The sequence below is a fragment of the Bos grunniens genome, chromosome 2 (genome assembly GCF_055505025.1).
Source record: "Bos grunniens cultivar Pamir isolate PY7600 chromosome 2, Bosgru_T2T1.0, whole genome shotgun sequence".
Taxonomy (NCBI): Eukaryota; Metazoa; Chordata; class Mammalia; order Artiodactyla; family Bovidae; genus Bos; species Bos grunniens.
In genome coordinates, this window is record NC_141166.1 from 19,348,904 (window position 1) to 19,368,630 (window position 19,727).

General features: G+C 42.6%; 1 protein-coding gene across 2 annotated transcripts in view; it reads left to right on the forward strand.

Annotated features, from left to right (window-relative positions):
• DNER (delta/notch like EGF repeat containing) overlaps positions 1-19,727 on the forward strand; it is a 390,866-nt gene that overhangs the window by 320,110 nt on the left and 51,029 nt on the right. For both annotated transcript variants that reach the window (XM_086337448.1, XM_086337457.1), the window contains one exon: positions 16,908-17,030. In XM_086337448.1, the coding sequence (XP_086193574.1) occupies positions 16,908-17,030 (123 nt within the window). The remainder of the gene's footprint in view (positions 1-16,907; positions 17,031-19,727) is intronic.

The window sequence follows — 19,727 nt, forward strand, 5'->3', positions numbered from 1 at the left end:
CTGCTTTCTTCCCTGAAGCAAAAGAGTGACACTCCACAAAGGAGTGTCATTTTGCTTAGTCCCCACGTCTAAGGCTGGTAGGTTATCTGACTGCACGTTTCCCCGTCGGTTTGTTTGTATGCCCGTCACTGGTGCAGGTTCTGACTGTGTGTTTTGTGGTCGGTTTACTGACATGCTGAGGGGACGCCAAGGCTCTTACAAAACATTGCTCTGCTGTATCTAGCTGCACATTTTTGAGAATTAGAAGTTGGTGGGAGATGGGTACCTTGCTATTCTGAAACTCAGGGATTCTCAGACTTAAGTGTGTGATCAGAATCAGGTAGAAGGCTTATTTAGATCTCAGATTTCTGGGCCCTACCTGCAGAGTTTCTGATTCAGCAAGTCTAAGGTGGGACCTGAAAACCTGCATTTCTAACAAGTTCCCAGGTGCTGATGCTGCTGGTCTGGGGACCATACTGTGGGGACTACTGGTTTAGTGTGATGAATACAGATACAAGTCCCCATGAGGGCAAACAGCTCAAGAGAATATATTGTGATCACTGGGTGGGTAGCAAGTTAAAATCAATTTTAACCAATAGTTTATAAAGTAAATGAAAAGAAATGAAACATTTAAAGAATTTTCCTGTACTTTCAGTTCAGTTCAGTAGCTCAGTCATGTCTGACTCTTTGCAACCACATGGACTGCAGCATGCCAGGCCTCCCTGTCCATCATCAACTCCCAGAATTTACTCAAACTCATGTCCATTGAGTCAGTGATGCCATCCAACCATCTCATCCTCTGTTGTCCCTTCTCCTCCTGCCTTCAATCCTTCCCAGCATCAGGGTCTTTTCAAATGAGTCAGTTCTTCCCATCAGGTGGCCAAGCTGTTGGAGTTCCAGCTTCAGCATCAGTCCTTCCAAAGAATATTCAGGACTGATTTCCTTTAGGATGGACTGGTTGGATGTCCTTGCAGTCCAAGGGACTCTTTTAAGAGTCTTCTCCAACACCACAGTTCAAAAGCATCAATTCTTTGGCGCTCAGCTTTCTTCACAGTCCAACTCTCACATCCATACGTGACCACTGGAAAAACTGTAGCCTTGACTAGATGGACCTTTGTTGGCAAAGTAATGTCTCTGCTTTTTAACATGCTGTCTAGGTTGGTCATGACTTTAGCCTTTTAAAATTCCTCTTGGTTCACATACATACTTGTTCACATACATATTTGCATGAGAATAGTCATCTAGGTTTTATTTTCTCTCCGAAGTGCCTATTAGAACCTTGATCTTTGATTTTGCCCTGCCACCTATCTGTTGTCTGTGCTGGGCCCCACATCCAGCTTGGTGTGTTTGTTTTATACTGAAAACCTCTAGAACCTGAAGGTTTTATGCCTACCTTTTCTTGTCCAAATCTCCTTATCGTCACCTCAACTACAAACCAAGTTATTTTACGTGTATTTATAAACATCCTAGATGATCAATTGAAGTTATGAGATTATCCCATTAAAATACTTTACTTACTGTTCATAGTTAAATACACATACGACAATTATCTTTAAAATGAAGTTGAAGATACTCTCTTGTCGTTACACTTAATCTTGAACCCTGGAGCTTTGTCATGGTGTTACAAGCATTTGAATTTTTTTAAAAATAATTTTTATAGAGAATCACTAAGAAAAATAGACCGCTTTATCATGGATGGTTTTAACTGTAGCTACTGTATATTTGGGCTTCCCAGGCAACACTAGTGGTAAACAAGCTGCCTGCCAGTGTAGGCAACACAGGAGAACTGGATTCTATCCCTGGGTTGGGAAGATCCCCTGGAGAAGGGTATGGAAACCCACTCCAGTATTCTTGCCTGGAGAATCCCATGGACAGAGGAGCCTGGCAGGCTGCAGTCCATGGGGTGGCAAACAGTTGGACACAACTGAGAGACTTAGCATGCACACACACACTGTATGCTTAGAGGATGTATCGATGCATTTGTAAACTATAAAAGAAATAGATGAATATTAAAATTTATTATTAAGGGAAACAGTATTTCTTCTTTAAAAATTTGCTTCCTTTCATGCATACATCTCCCTTTTGTAAAACATATCTTTACATCGCTCCCTTTTTGTTAAAATCCTTGGTGACATTTTTTTCATTTTAGCTGATATAGATCATAGGTAAAATCCACCCTCTAGTGGCCAAAAGCATCATGAAAAAAAAAAAAAAAAGACTTTTATAAGACTGGACTAAAAAGTTAGGAAGAGATTGATTTTTTTTCATGTGACTAGTTTGTGACCTAATTCTGAAGGCAGATTCAAGAGGAAGCTTCTAGAAATGTTTAGATCCACATGGTTAAAATAATTCCCAAGATAACGGACAATTTTAAGATTCAAATGCCTTTAGATTTGCAAGTGCTTCTGTTTAAGTGTGTTCATTGCTGAGTTCTCTGGACTTCTGAGGCCCTTCATAAGTCCCAAGTCAGCTGTATCACCTAAAATACGTTCTTTCATTTGTTCTTAAATAATTTTCAAAGGAGAATGCTAACTATTGATTTTTGTAAGGACTAACTCAGAGTAGTGGTTGTTTGCTTTTCTGTCATATACTTACCAATTATAACTTTTTAATAATTTTTATTGGAGTACAGTTGCTTTACAATTATGTGTTAGTTTCTATTGTACAGCCAAGTGAATCAGTTATACTTATATTCCCTCTCTTTTGGATTTCTGTTCGATTTGGGTCACCGCATAGCGTTGAGTAGAGGTCCCTGGGCTGTACAATGGGTTCTCACTGTTGTCTGTTTTATACATAGCAGTGTGTATATGTCAATCCCAATCTCCCAATTCATCCCTTCCTCCCTTTCCCCCTTGGTATCCACATGTGATGGCTGATCCTTACGTCTTAAAAAGTCTCCTCTTCTAATAAGACTGAATTTCCCCCTCTATACACTATGATAATTGCCCCCACCTCCTTCGCTTCCACCTAAAAAGTACCTTTAATGAAGTCAGTCTTTTCCTAATATGACAAGTACCCTTGCTGTCCAGTCACGGTTGTCATTTCCCTTGGTTATTGGCCACCTGTCTTGGAGTTGTGATTCTACCCAGAAAATACCTATAAAGTATCTATCATATTATCCCTTTGCATTACACAAGTATTGGTAACATATTTCCATTATGGAAAATTAGAAAACATGAGCATGCATATCTGAAATATGAAAAAGAATCCCCTCAGTTTCACTGCCTAACAAAACCCACTGTCAATTTGGGAATACATTTTTTATTGCATTTGTACAAATCAGGCATTTGTAAAGAAAAGAACCACTTTTTGTATTTCTGTGTCAAAGGTTATTTTGCTCGATGATGCCACTTTCCTGGCAAATTCAACTCACCCACTGTGACTCAGCACCTCCTGTCTTCACCCACCTGTGTGCCGAGGACATGAGATCAGACAGTTGTTAAAGGGAAAACACAGTTGGGATCAAAGATTGAGCAGAGTTTCAGAGTGTGACTGCCAAGCAGGACACTGGATCCAGCACAGAGGGTAATCTCAGGGGTGAGGCTGAAGAAAGGGAAAAGAGGAGGTCTTCTAAAAGCCAAATATAAACAAACTGGGTCTCATATGTGGGAAAATTCAGGCATTTGAGCTCCTGATTGGTGAAAACTGGGCTTCCCTGCTGACCTAGCTGGTAAAGAATCCGCCTGCAGTGTGGGAGACCTGGGTTCGATCCCTGGATTGGGAAGATCCCCTGGAGAAGGGAATGGCTTACCTTCTCCAGTATTCTGGCCAGGAGAACTCCATGGACTGTATAGTCCATGGGGTCGCCAAGAGTCAGACACAACGGAGCAACTTTCACTTTGACTTTTGGTGGGAGCTGGGATCATCAATCACGAGAGTGCAGGGCTGATGCTACTGGTGTTTTTCCAGGAAGTGGTCTTTGCCGCGCATGTGAAGCGGTGACTCGGGGTAATTAAGCTTATACTGACTAGGGTCCTTCACCTTCCCCCATCAATAGAAATTGACTAGAGGTCAGACAGGAAATTCATGCAAGTCTTAATTGGGGCCCCTGTTGTAGTTGGGGTAGCAAGAACAAACATCCCATCCCCTATCCCTACCCTGCTCCTGTTAATGGGGTTCTGTTGTATTTGAACATGCCTAGAATAGAAGTTGGTCCATAGAAAGCGACTCAATAACTGTCAGTCCCTCAATTCCTTCTTAAAGGTTTTGTAACATCTCTGGGTAAAACAAGCCAGCAATCTAGGCTCATCCTCAACCTCTCCCTCTTTCTCATTCTTCACATGATATTCATTACCAAATATTGTTGTTTTACTTTCAAAACTACATGTTTTCTTTCTTTCTTTTTTTGACTGTGCTGTGCCACTTGAGAGATCTTAGTTCCCCGACCAGGGATCAAACCTGTGTCCTCTGTGTTGGAAGCACAGAATCTTAACCACTGGACTACCAGAGTTAGAAAGTACTTGTTTTACTTTTTAAATGGCTCTTGACATTCATTCTCTAGCTGGTGCTGCCACCACCCTCATTCCAGCCATGTTTTTCTGGGGACTACAGAAATAACCTCTTACTTGGTTTCTCAACCTACATTCTTGCAGGTCTCTCCATTTTCCAAAAGGTGACTGGAGTAATCATTCTGAAATGCAAATCGGATTTTGTCATTTAACACCACTCAACCCAACACACACATACACATATATGCTCACTCACTCCCACTCACACACTTCATTAGAGGTCCTACCTGATCTGGAACCTGCCTGCCTCTTGTTTCTTCTCTGCCCTTTGCTCTTCAGTGGGTTTTTCCCATCTTCAGAAGGAGCCCCGAGCCATGCTCCCTGTACTATGGGACTTCCACACACACAGGTTGCCTCCTTGAATTTCTCATCACCCCTCCCACCTCACTGATGTGACACACCCCTGACCTCTCAGCCCGCTTTCTCTTCCTCAGAGGGCAGCCCCCTGGAGCTCAGCCAAGGTCAGCTCTGCTGTTCTTCTTCCTCCTGGCATCCTAAGCCCCTCACTGTTTACACTCACTCAATTATTTTACATGTATTCAGATTCCTGTTTGGTGTCTTTCCCCTTTAAATGACCCTGGTAGAGAGAGATTGTCTGTTTTCACCAAGTCACAGAGCCCTGGCACATAGTAGGCATTTAATAACTATTTCTTGAATTAAAGAATGAATTGATGGAGGAGACAAGAGCCTCAGAGAATCACTGACCTTCACCACATGCCTGCTAAAGGCAGAAGGCCTTTGCAGTGATGGAGAATATAGACTCACCACATGAATAGTCAGGAAATGACTTACAGCTCGCTTTTGATTATCCATTCTTTCAGAAGACGGGGAAGGAGGTGGAAATTTGTAGATGGCTCAATAACATAAATACTAGGGAGGCTGGTGAATCTTAACGCTTCAACTTAGCCTCTATCGTCCTTTCCAATTGAATGTTTGTATCAGTAAGAACCACAACGATGGAAATATTGACTGATCTGCATGTTTTCACATCAATTTTCTGTCTGGCCCAGGAGCCCCTAGCAATGAAAGGGTAAGAAATTAAGGTGTATAAGAAAGAAGCAACATCAGCACCACTGATCTCCACAGCCAACTAATGCTCTGTATTTACTTATTCAGCTTCCTGCATGTTCACTGATATTTTCTTGTGTGTGTGTGTGTGTGTGTGTACCAGGAGCATAATTACTCCATGGAGATCTGTAAAATAGCAATACCGCAGGTCTGTTTAGATTCAGAACAGAGCATTTCACCTTTTGATAGGATTAGTGCAAGCAGAGAGTCTTGCCTATGTTTTTCTGTTTTCAAGATTCCTACTGTGAATATACCAGCAAAGAGAGAGAGAATCACACACACACATACACATGGGCACACACGCAGTTTCCCTTGAAACAAAGTTCTCAGTGAAGTGAATGCATTGCCTGACCGAACGCAGTGCCGAGGGGCTGACTCTATGACAATGAATGAGTTTAGCCACAATTTGAAAGCTCACAGACAGTCATCTTAAAAGAATAGGATTATTGTTTTCTTTGCCCACATCTTTAACTACTGTGGGTGAGATGTTTGGAAATTTGATCTCCCGGGGACTGGCCTAGACTTGAATCAGGGGGCGTTGGGTTTTCACATTTTCTCTGTTCCATCTGAAATGCAGAGGAGACAGCCTTTGAATCCAACACGACACCCCTAAAGAGAGGAATCTCTCCCTGTCTCTCTGCTCACTTTGGCCTGCTGCTGCTAAGTCGCTTCAGTCATGTCTGACTCTGTGCAACCCCATAGACGGCAGCCCACCAGGCTCCCCCGTCCCTCGGATTCTCCAGGCAAGAACACTGGAGTGGGTTGCCATTTCCTTCTCCAATGCATGAAAGTGAAAAGTGAAAGGGAAGTCGCTCAGGTCTGAGCTGAAAGCAAAACAAAAAAATCAAACAAAAACCCCCCAGACACTTCAAATTCACTCTGACCTTGAGCTTGGCCTGAACCAGCGGGGACCAGGGACGGTAGGGGGTGAAGGGATCAGACTGGCATCTCTTAAGCCTCCTGTGTTGGCAGACAGGTTCTTTACCACTAGCGTCACCTGGAAAGCCCCTGTTGTTGTTCCTTTTCCCATATAATTTTTTTAAGTTGATATGTTATATTTTTGTTTTTATTCAGTTCAAGCCATTTTATTTCATTTTCTTTCTTCCTTTGTTTTTTTTTTTTTGTTTTTTTTTTTTTTGCTGTGTGGCATGTGGGATCTTAGTTCCCTGACCAGGGATCTGACCTGAATCCCCAGCAGTGAAATTTGTGGAGACTTAACCACTGGACCGCCAGGGAAGTCCTTGTACTAGACCACCAGGGAGGTCCTCGCCCGAGAGCTTTGAAGGTCCAGTTAGCCTTCTTTTTTCCTGAGGCAGCAGGGGGCACAGATAGCTCTCCAGGGATGATACAAAGGGAGGAGTGGTTGCAACTTGTTACACAAAGTGTGAAACCATCTGGTTACAACTGGACTCAAATAGTCTCGGATTTTTCCAAGTGGGATGTCCTGGGCACTGGGGGTGGGAGGCAAAGAGCTCTAGAGGAAACGCAGTGTGGGACCAGGAGCCTGTCCCCTGCTGGTAGGAAGATTCTGTTTTGGGATGGTGAGGAGAGAGAAGACAAAGAAAAGTTGGCAGAGGGCTTTCAGTGGGGAGAGTGGGAAGCAAGCACCTCTTAAAAACCTGGAGGCGGCCGTCGTGTCTGTACAGTTCAGACCTGGGGGGTGGAATCTGGTTCACTGTGCCTTCGCTGAGTCAGTTGATCCTGGTGGACCTCGGTCTTCTCAGGAAGACACAGAGGAGTCCCACCCCACCAGCAGAACATTTGACAGGATTCTCGGCAGCCTAATAATCACCAGGCGGGGATCCCCGTCGTCTCTCCTCTCTTTATCCCATCGGGTCTAGCATGTTTCCAGCCCAGTGAACGGAGTGCCTGTTCGCGTCACGCTTCACAGAGTCACCCCACCGACTGGTATGACCTTAGATCCACGATTGCAAGCTGACCACGTGATTCTGCCTCCCACTCTTTTTTCTTGATGAATTCACTCTTACTCTGCCCAACCAGAGTTTCAAACCTGCACATCTTTAAAACTCCTTAAGTTGCAGTCATGTTATAAAGAAGATCTAGGACAGTGGTTCTCCAAAGGGGTTTTTTTGTTCTCTGGGAGACAGACGGCAGTATCTGGAGATGTTTGTTGTTTGTCACAAGGAGGGAGAGAAGGGTGATGCTGCGGGAATCTGGTGGGAGAATTCTGAGGCCAGAGAGGCTGCTCAGCATTGTATGGAGCTCCCAATAGTAGTGACCTCGTCCAAAATGTCGATAGTGTCACAGTTAAGAAATCCTGATTCTGGGTGTCATAGACTGAAGTGTCCCCTCCCTCTTTTGTAAGTGGAAACCCTAGTCCCCCAGTATAACTGTGTTCAGAGACAGGGCCTTTAAAGAGGTAATTAAGGTTCTATGAGGTTATCAGAACAGGGCTCCAATCCGCTATGACTGGTGTCATCTGACCATATAAGATGGGGACGAGACATGGAGAGGTGTGGCCACGGAGGAAAGGTCACTCGAGGACACAGTGAGAAAGCAGTGTCTGCAAGGCAAGGAGAGCGGCCCCAGGAGACACCAAACTTGCTGACACCTTGATCTAGGACTTCCTGCCTCCAGCACTCTGAGAGAAGACATTTCTGTTGTTTAAGTCACCCAGTCTGTGTTCTTGTACTATGGCTGCTCTATACACTGTAATTTACTTTTTGCAACAACCTAGGAAAGTAGGCAGATCACATAGCATTGAGCGGGTGGCCTTAGAGTGAGTTTCTGTACCTCTCTGACTCTTCATCCCTCATCTTTCAGCTGGGACTCGTCATGCTCATCATTTGGGATGTCATGAGGTTTAAACAGTTAACACAGGTAAAGGGTCAGTAAGGAAGCAGAGGCCACTCATGTGCTACTGGACAAAAACCCCTTGTGGGTGGAGACCTTGCCATTTAGTTGTGTGGTGACAGCATCTGGAAGTTTCTGGCATATCACAGGCATATCTTAGATGTGTGTTGATTTTTTTAATTAATTAATTTTTTTCTGTTTATTTTATTTTTTTTATTTTTTTAATTTTTATTAATATTTTTTAAATTTTATTTTATTTTTAAACTTTACATAATTGTATTAGTTTTGCCAAATATCAAAATGAATCCACCACAGGTATACATGTGTTCCCCATCCTGAATCCTCCTCCCTCCTCCCTCCCCATACCATCCCTCTGGGTCATCCCAGTGCACTAGCCCCAAGCATCCAGTATCATGCATCGAACCTGGACTGGCATCTCGTTTCATACATGATATTTTACATGTTTCAATGCCATTCTCCCAAATCTTCCCACCCTCTCCCTCTCCCACAGAGTCCATAAGACTGTTCTATACATCAGTGTCTCTTTTGCTGTCTCCTACACAGGGTTATTGTTACCCTCTTTCTAAATTCCATATATATGCGTTAGTATACTGTATTGGTGTTTTTCCTTCTGGCTTACTTCACTCTGTATAATAGACTCCAGTTTCATCCACCTCATTAGAACTGATTCAAATGTATTCTTTTTAATGGCTGAGTAATACTCCATTGTGTATATGTACCATAGCTTTCTTATCCATTCATCTGCTGATGGACATCTAGGTTGCTTCCATGTCCTGGCTATTATAAACAGTGCTGTGATTTTTTTTTAATTGGGTATAATTGCTTTACAATATTGTATTGGTTTCCATGGTACAATGAAGTGAATCAGCTATTGTTATTCAGTCGCTAAGTCTCATCTGGCTGTACATTTCCATGGACTTAGTACACCAGGCTCCTTTGTCTTTTGGTATCTCCTGGAGTTTGCTCAAACTCCTGTCCATTGAGTCAGTGATGCTACCTAATCCTCTCATCCTTTTGCCATCCTCTTCTCCTTCTGCCCTCAATCTTTCCCAGCATCAGGGTCTTTTCCAGTAAGTTGGCTCTTCACATCAGGTGGCCAAAGTATTGGAGCTTCAGCTTCAGCATCAGTCCTTCTGATGACTATTCAGGATTGATTTCCTTTAGAATTGACTGGTTTGATCTCCTTGCAGTCCAAAGGACTGTTAAGAGTCTTCTTCACAGTTTGAAAGCATCAGTTTTTAGGCATTCAGCCTTCTTTATGGTCCAACTCTCACATCCGTACATGACTCCTGGAAAAACCATTATCAGCTACATGTATGCATACATCTCCTCCCTATTGAACCTCCCTTCCACCACCCCCATCCCACTCATCTAGGTGATCACAGAGTGCTGTGCTATACAGCAAGTTCCCACTAGCTGTCTCTTTTACACATGGTAATGTGTGTATGTCAATCCTTATGTTGATTTAATCAATGGCATTTTAGGTCCCCATTTAAAAGCTGTTTTTTAAGCTTTCTTTCTGTACCAGATCCTGCAGGCATAGCTGTGAACTCTGCCATCACAGCCTCTACCTTCAAACTTATATTCCAGTGGAGGAAGAGAAATAGCAATTGATAAAAAACAAGGTTAATACGATTTCAGATAACTGGAAGTATTCTGATGGATATCAGTTGAGTGTTGTAATGAGGAATTGGCGGGGGACGCTGCTTTGGATAGTGTTTTGAAAAATTATCCAAAGAAGCGATTTTTACTCTGTTTTTTTTTTTGTTTGCTGATATAGGTGTGTTTTATTGGTGACATAAATTCTTTAAGAGATATTGCTCTTATGAAGTGATATTCCAAAATGGGGAATAACTGTTAGTACAATCTTCTCTTGATTTATCTACTGTATCTATCTGTCTATATATATGTACACACACACACACACACATATATATATACTGGTATAATACATTCCAGGAAAACTCAGTATCTCTTAAAAAACCATTGTACATGTAAAGCAGTCAGATTCTAGGCCTTTAAAGCTGTAAACAGGGTTTTCACCTCTGGGAATGTCCAGTGGGATGGTCTAAAGTTGTGAAGGGTGCCAGACCACCACTGGCTGTGCAGGAGAATCCCAGATATTTCAAGGTGTTTAGTCAAATTCTTATCAGTGGCTCAGATGGTAAAAAAAAAAAAAAAAAATCTGCCTGCAGTGTGGGAGACCCAGGTTCAATCCCTGGAGAAGGGAATGACAACCAACTTCAGTATTCTTGCCAGGAGAACTCCATGGACAGAGGAGCCTGGTAGGCTACAGTCCATGGGGTCACAAAGAGTCAGACATGACTGAGTGACTAAAACTTTCATGTTCACTTTTGATCAAATTCTAGTAAAACCCTACAGTCATTGTGATAAACAGTACCTCCCACTCCCCAATTTCCAAAATAGCTTCTAAAAGGCAATATGGCCCCCGTTGTGAGCCAGAGTTTTGAGGGTCTGCAGTGGCCTCCTGATCTCCTAGCCAGTTGTTATTCTTGCTCTTGGGGTCTTTGACATTGTTAACCAACCCTCCCTGGCTCCCAATTCTCTCTTGGCTTCCATGCCCACACCCCTTGGGGTTTTCCCCTCTTCTTCCCCCATCTCTTCTCATCTCTCTTTAGCTTCTTGCTCTCCACCTGCCCATCCATGTAGATACAACTTTGATCTCTTCTTTTTTCCTCTTCATGTTCTTCTTTGATGAAAACTTGAACACATCTTCCTGGCATCTTGCACCCAAAGTGCTGTTGTTATGCTTTTTTTGGCTGATTTCCCCAACTGCCACGTGGACCTGGTTAAGTGAGCTCTGAGTTAAACATGTCTAGAATTCAACTGGTCAACTTCCTCTAAAACTTCTTATTGCTTTTGTCATAACTGTTGCGTTCAGAGCAACATCATCCACTCACACATCCTAGACATGGCAGCTGTCTTAACCTCTCTTTGTCACTCCCACATCCAGTTGGTTAATCTGTTTTCTCAAGTCTCAGGGAGTGATTGGAACTGAATATTCTGGATCAAGTCCTGCAAAGATCAGATCACTGGGTATGAAAAACAGTGCCCCGGAAGAGGCTACTCTTATCCCACCCTTCTGATCTTCAATTTTATTTTATTTTAAATTCTGCACTAACCTAATTGTTCTAGACCTTGGGCATACTGCCCTGAGCTAATTTGTTTGCCCGAATTAATTACCAGCAGAGGGTGGCAGTCTCATTTTCATAGAATCCTTCTGTTTTGGAAGAGATGCCTTTTTCTTCAAACAGTCCGATTTAGGTACTTTGACAGTGCAAAGGGTGTCTTGACATTTCCATAAAGACTTTTAAATGTTACCTTCTCTAAAGAAACAGTTTTAGAATGTGAAATCTTTATTTTTTTTTTCCCCCAAGGAAGAAAAACATCACCAGCTTAATTATCTCTGTAAAATAACTTCCTCATTTGCTCTTCATGTTGCTAGTGGAAAAAGATGATGATACTGTTTTCAAAAAACAAAAACAATTCTGGAGGATTTCAAGAAATTTTCTTTTGATTTTCACCTGTATAAATAATACCACAATTCAGAGGTCAAAGATGCTTGTAGGATTATGTGTTATCCTTGCAAGTTGATTTTTGAAAGATCTGCTGGAAGGGCAAATACGAGCAGAAAGATGCTGCTGGTGGTCGTTACTCCACACTGAGAAGAAGGCAAAAGAGACAACTCTTTAGATGTGTAAGTTCTAAAAACTGTGATAAAAAATCAGATACTATGAAATCTATCCTATTAAACAGAACTTTAAGTGCCCAGTGCAGTATTGTTACCTACATACTCATTGTATAGCAGAGTTCTGGAACATTTTCATTTTGCATAACTGAAACTCTATATCCTTTCCGCTGCAACTCCCTGTTTCCCCTCTCCTCCACCCCAGCAACTATCATTCTCTTCTACCCCTTTGAGTCTGACTACTTTAGATTCCACATTTGAGTGGAATCATGAAGGGTTTTTCCTTCTGTGACTGGTTTATTCTACTTAGCACATGGCCTCATGGTTCATCCATGTTGTAACATATGACAGGATTTCCTTCTTTTTCAAGACTGGATAGTATTTCGCTGTATGTATATATGGGGTCACATTTCCTGTAACCATTCACTTGTTGATGCACATTTAGGTTGTTTCTGCCTCTCGGCTATCGTGAAGCATGCCACACTGAACATGGCAATGCAAATGTATCTGCAAGATCTTATTTTCAACTCTTCTGAATAAATAACTAGAAGTGAAGTTATAGATATATGGTAATTCTATTTTTCATCTTTGAGGAATCTCTGTATTTTTTGTTTTATATAGCAACTGCAGTCTTTTACATTCCCACTAACAGTGTATGAGAGTTCCCATTTTTCCGCATCCTTGACAACACTTGTTATTTTCTGTTTTGCTTTGTTTTCTCATGGCCAGCTTAACTGGGATGAGGTGATACTTCTTTTGATTTCCACTTCCCCGATGATTAGTGATGTTGAACACTTTTTTGTATACCTGTTGGCCATGTATCTTACACAGTTCACCAAAAACAACACAAACTGAATTAAAGACTTAAACCTAAGAACCCGAAACTATAAAACTCCTGAAAGAAAACTTAGGGGAAAACCTTCATAAAATTGATCTTGGCATTGATTTTTGGATATGAGACCAAAAGTACAGGCACCAAAAGCAAACATAAAGTAGGACTGTATCAAACTGAATGCTTCTATTCAGCAAAGGGAGTCAACAGAGTCAACAGAGTCAAAGGCAGACTTCAGAGTGGGAGAAACTGTTTGCACAGTCTATCTTTAATAAATTGTTAAACTTTTTACAAAACTCTTGTAAGAAGAAAGATTTTCTGTTGAATGTAGATCAGAAATCTAAATTCATGACTTGTGCTATAAGCGATCAGAGACTAAAGATTTTGGACTTTCCAAGCCACATGGAGCTACTCAATCTATCATTGTATGAAATCAGCCATAGACAATATGTATGTGGATGGGTGTGACTGTGTCTCAGTAAAACATCATTTATAAAAACAGGAATGAATTTGGCCTGTGGACCACAATTTGCTGATCCTTAATCTAGAGCTGGGTTTCTGCGTCTGTCTCTTTCACTGTTAGGCTGGGTGGGTTTTTGTTGGGGGCTGTTCTGTGCATTATAGGATGGTTTGCAGGATCCTTAGACCAGAAGCCAGAAGTAATCCCCTCCTATCCACCCTTGTTGTGACAACTCAAAATATCTCCAAACATTGCCAGATATCTTCTGAGGGGAAAAATTGCTGTTGGTTGAGAAACTCTGATCTAGATGATTAAAATGATCTGATAAAGGGTAATAAGAAATATTTCTGTAAAGCTGCAAGAAGCCTGGAGAGATAGAAGAATGGAAATCCATAGGGTATTTGTCTCAGGGAGGTCAAGGTCTCCTTAAAGGAGCCACTATCACTGTCGAAAGATGGAAAAGAATTCAAAAAGGTCTGAAATGGCAACTTACTTGAAAGTTCAGTTCAGTTCAGTTGCTCAGTTGTGTCTGACTCTTTGCGACCCCATGAATCGCAGCATGCCAGGCCTCCCTGTCCATCACCAACTCCCGGAATTCACTCAAACTCACGTCCATCGAGTCGGTGATGCCATCCAGCCATCTCATCCTCTGTTGTCCCCTTTTCCTCCTGGCCCCAATCCCTCCCAGCATCAGAGTCTTTTCCAATGAGTCAACTCTTCGCATCAGGTGGCCAAAGTACTGGAGTTTCAGCTTTAGCATCATTCCTTCCAAAGAACACCCAGGACTGATCTCCTTTAGAATGGACTGGCTGGATCTCCTTGCAGTCCAAGGGACTCTCAAGAGTCTTCTCCAACACCACAGTTCAAAAGCATCAATTCTTTGGTGCTCAGCTTTCTTCACAGACCAACTCTCATATCCATACATGACCACTGGAAAAACCATAGCCTTGACTAGACGGATCTTTGTTGGCAAAGTAATGTCTCTGCTTTTCAATATGCTATCTAGGTTGGTCATAACTTTTCTTCCAAGGAGTAAGCGTCTTTTAATTTCATGGCCGCAATCACCATCTGCAGTGATTTAGGAGCCCAGAAAAATAAAGTCTGACACTGTTTCCCCATCTATTTCCCATAAAATGATGGGACCAGATGCCATGATCTTCGTTTTCTGAATGTTGAGCTTTAAGCTAACTTTTTCACTCTCCTCTTTCACTTTCATCAAGAGGCTTTTTAGTTCCTCTTCACTTTCTGCCATAGGGGTGGTGTCATCTGCATATCTGAGGTTCTTGATATTTCTCCTGGCAATCTTGATTCCAGCTTGTGCTTCCTCCAGCCCAGCGTTTCTCGTGATGTACTCTGCATATAAGTTAAATAAGCAGGGTGACAATATATAGCCTTGACATACTCCTTTTCCTATTTGGAACCAGTCTGTTGTTCCATGTCCAGTTCTAATTATTGCTTCCTGACCTGCATATAGGTTTCTCTAGAGGCAGGTCAGGTGGTCTGGTATTCCCATCTCTTTCAGAATTTTCCACAGTTTATTGTGATCCATACAGTCAAAGGCTTTGGCATAGTCAATAAAGCAGAAATAGATGTTTTTCTGGAACTCTCTTGCTTTTTTGATGATCCAGCGGATGTTGGCAATTTGATCTCTGGTTCCTCTGCCTCTTCTAAAACCAGCTTGAACATCTGGAAGTTCACGGTTCACACATTGTTGAAGCCTGGCTTGGAGAGTTTTGAGCATTACTTTACTAGCGTGTGAGATGAGTGCAATTGTGCAGTAGTTTGAGCATTCTTTGGCATTGCCTTTCTTTGGGATTGGAATGAAAACTGACCTTTTCCAGTCCTGTGGCCACTGCTGAGTTTTCCAAATTTGCTGGCATATTGAGTGCAGCACTTTCACAACATCATTTTTCAGAATTTGAAATAGCTCAACTGGAATTCCATCACCTCCACTAGCTTTGTTCATAGTGATGCTTTCTAAGGCCCACTTGACTTCACATTCTAGGATGTCTGGCTCTAGGTGAGTGATCACACCATCGTGATTATCTGGGTCGTGAAGCTCTTTTTTGTACAGTTCTTCTGTGTATTCTTGCCACCTCTTCTTAATATCTTCTGCTTCTGTTAGGTCCATACCATTTCTGTTCTTTATCGAGCCCATCTTTGCATGAAATGTTCCCTTGGTATCTCTAATTTTCTTGAAGAGATCTCTAGTCTTTCCCATTCTGTTGTTTTCCTCTATTTCTTTGCACTGATCACTGAGGAAGGCTTTCTTATCTCTTCTTGCTATTCTTTGGAAGTCTGCATTCAGATGCTTATATCTTTCCCTTCCTCCTTTGCTTTTCGCTTCTCTTCTTTTCACAGCTATTTGTAAGGCCTCCCCAGACAGCCATTTTGCTTTTTTGCATTTCTTTTCCATGAGGATGGTCTTGATCCCTGTCCCCTGTACAATGTCACAAAAAGTGCTCCATAAATAATGCAAATGTCAGCTTAACCTACTTTAGTGATAGGCACCAAAAACAGAACAATTCAACACATTCGCCTGTGCTAACGGGATAGTCTGAGCTCCAGGGCTGGCTCTGAGCTGCTGGAAACGAGCTGGAGGTTCCAGTGCCCACTTGAGCAAGCGTTTATTTTTTCTGCTTATCTGAATTCAGAACCAACACAGGCAGAGTGATTTCTGAAAGTGCTCACATGTTTCTCTTTGTTTAGACAGGGCCAGACAAAAAATGGCCTGGTTTCACTGCACATTGGCAAGAACACATGTTTTTAAAAGTTAAAAACAGCCTAACACTCGTGAGTGAATCTCAAAGAATGTTGTCTTCTTGTCCGTTAGAATAAACACCTGTTTTGCAAAAAAAGAGAGTAAGAGCTATCTTTCTTGAGAAATTGTTGCTTTCTTTTTCTTCGTTGCTGTTATTCTATTTTTAACAGTTAAAAACTTTAAGCACAGAGTCCCATATTATAATTTAGATATTTGTCACTTTAAATAAACAAAAAATCACCCCACATTTCATCAGGAAGTTCAGTTAAGCCCTTGTTAGCTGAGCTTCGTTCTTGACTTGAAAAACAAAGGAAATTATGGATCCTTTTCTTCTGGAATAAAACTCTCTCTAGCTAGGTCTATTTTTCTAATTGATTGGAGGAAATATGGAGTCCACATCCTTGAAAGGAGCTGTTTGGCTGTTAAGTCCTGTACCTAGTGCTACCTCCTGCGTGATCACAGCAGATGCATTCCATAGCCTATGTCTCCTGGTCACAGTACCAGTGGACGTGACATAATGGGGTCATTTGTGGATCATGGCAGTGGTTGGGCTCATGACAAAAAGTGGTAAGAACAGATTCTTCATAACCTTTCTGGAAATCTATATTTCAGTGTATCCCGAGAGACCCAGCTCCTTCAGTCCCATCTATTTGTGCCTGACTTTCCCTTGAACACCCACTGCCTTCCTGGCAGGCTGACCCAGCGTGCGTTTAGATGGTCTGGTTTGACCTCAGATCTTTCCTTCCGTCCCTCAGGCTATCATGGCCTCTACTGTGAGGAGGAGTACGACGAGTGTGTCTCCGCCCCGTGCCTGAACGCTGCCACCTGCAGGGACCTCGTCAATGGCTACGAGTGCGTGTGCCTGGCAGAGTACAAAGGTGAGCATTGCGGGGTGGACGTGTGCCAGCGTGGCTCTCCGTGACGTCATGGATTTCTCCACGCACGCGTGTAGCCCTCTGACTGGAGCGTGAAACTGTTTAGAATAAGAATCAAATGCTGGGAGTGTATGGGGGCCAAGGAGAGCAGTGTGCACATCCCTGATTTCCTCTTGGTAAACTGAAGCATCTTTCTCCTGTCCTTTTCTTCTTCTCATCCTTCTTCTCTTCTGCTCTCTTATGTAAAAAACTGAGGATAAAAAGGAATGTGAAATGGACTCTCAGGCTCAGGTCAGAGGATGCAGCTGTGGCACTGGGGGAGGAGAGCATCTGCTCTGAAGTGCTCTCTGGGCAAGGAGACGGTGCTGTGCTTTTCAGTGGGAGGAGGCGGGTGGAGTCTCACACGTTGGCAGAAAAAATTCATTCTCGTTAAATGAGTCGTTAAAGGGGAGGCAAGTGTTAGTTCATTTGAGTGAATTTGTGTCAAAGTCACTCTGGAAAAATGGCCGATGTTGATGAAGAGTTTATAACGTTCTCAGGTGGTGGTGGTGGTGAAGACTCCTCCTGTTTGTGTCGGAAACTCAAGAGACACAGGTTCCATCCCTGGGTTGGGAAGATCCCCTGGAGAAGGACATGGCAACCCACTCCAGTATTCTTGCCTAGAAATTTCCATGGACAGAAGAGCCTGGCAGGTTACAGTGGTCCATGGGATTGCAAAGAGTTAGATACGACTCAACAGCTAACACACACACAAACCCTGTTCTAAGTCCTTACATGGGTAAACTCATAAAAAAGACCTGAGAGTAACTCAAGAGGACGTAGTGTCAGCCTTCAGAAGCCCCTCCATCTGCCTCCCTTGTGGGCTCACTGGTGTGGCTTCATTGGAGCCTCAGCACCCTCAGCCAGCACTGTGTCAGGGGCCTGGTCATCAGCTGCTCTGCATGTGTTTCTCTAAGTCATGACTTCAGCGCTGGTGTAGACTTTTGTAATACCTTTGAGGGCTCTATTTAAATCCATTTCACGTAACCTTTTGCCCACACCACAGCCTGCTTGATACCATTGATCTGCTAGTGACCTTGCTTTGTAGCTGATGTTGCTTCTCTTTGGATGGACCCACATTTATTTAGAGGTCTTTCTGATGAGCCTTGAAGGTTTGTGGGGCACATAGATGAACCTGATCTAGCCCCTGGGTGGAAGGGCTGAAGATGGACCCCATCTTTTCTGTATGTTCAGCAGATCTGATGTTTTTCGTGGAGTATGATGCCCACTTAGAGCTGAACTCTGCCAACTCCCATGAGGACAGGTGTTCTGGCTTCATCTACATGGATAGGTGTTCTGGCTTCATTCATATGGATTTAAGTTCTAGGTGGATCTCAGTATCAGGAAATAAGACATCCTCTCAAGTCTGGAAAGAATAAAAGAGCAATGAACTTGGAGACCTAGGTAGCTCGACCTCACTGTGCCGTTGGCATACAGATAACCCTGGATAAACCTCTTCAACTGACTTGAGATTGAGAGATTTTGAGATTCTTCATGACAACATTAGTAGTGGTAGATGTGCTTCAAAAATTTAAATCCCAGAATTCTTTAGTTTATGATAGAATTTTATAGAGTAAGTTTCATCTTTATAAATGACAAAATTATTAATGGGGTGTACTCCAAATTTGCTTCTTGTGTTCCTGGCTTGGAAGCAGTGCTCATGATATCATGACCAAGAAATAAAAAGTAAAATTGTGTATGATGACCTGCTAGTGACTTCACAAATTCATGGACTGTGAGCCTGGCTTTTTTAATTTTTTTAATCCATTTTTCTCAATGGGTGTTCCCAAATTTTGCTGCTTCTCTCAAGCCTTATATTAAATCACTCATTCACCTTCATGGAATGAAAAAGAGCTTATCATTTAGAGACATTTTTAAATTTCCCTAGTTTTCCACATCCTACAGCAGTGGTTCTCAAACTTGAGCATGTGTTAGAATCTGCTGGTGAACTTCCTAAAACTTAGTCTGCTGGGCCCCAACCCTTGAGTTCCTGATTCAATATATCTGGGGTTACAGTGAAGATGTGAAGATTGCTCAGTCGTGTCCGACTCTTTGTGACCCCATGGACTGTAGCCTACCAGGCTCCTCTGTCCATGGGATTTTCCAGGCAATAGTACTGGAGTGGATTGCCATTTCCTTCTCCAGGGAACTTCCTGACCCAGGGATTGAACCCGGGTCTCCCACGTTGTAGACAGACGCTTAACTGTCTGAGCCACCAAGGAAGTCCCATATCTGGGGTAGGGTCCAATAATTTGAATTTCTGGTAAGTTCTCAGATGATACCGATATGCTGATTCTTGCTGCCCTTTGAGAAGCCCCACCCTACAACTCATCTGCAATCACAACTGCTCAAATTTGATTGTCCTCCCTATTAACTGTCAAGTGCTCCCCATTCTGCTCAAGGCTAATCCTTCCGTATATGTTCCTCATTCCACCCCTTCTATTTTTATGTGACCTTCCTCCATCAGTTACAGATGCCCTGCCGTGGATGACTCAAGAGGATAGAGTTGACTTGAGATGACTCAAGATCCTGGAGGGGATCTCAGTTGCATTTGAGGGTGTGGGTTTTCAAGAAAAGGGTGCAGTGCCAGGAGCCTTTATGTACCACAGGGTTAGGATATAGAGTTCTTGGGAGAACAGAGGACTCAAAGACCAGCTGAGC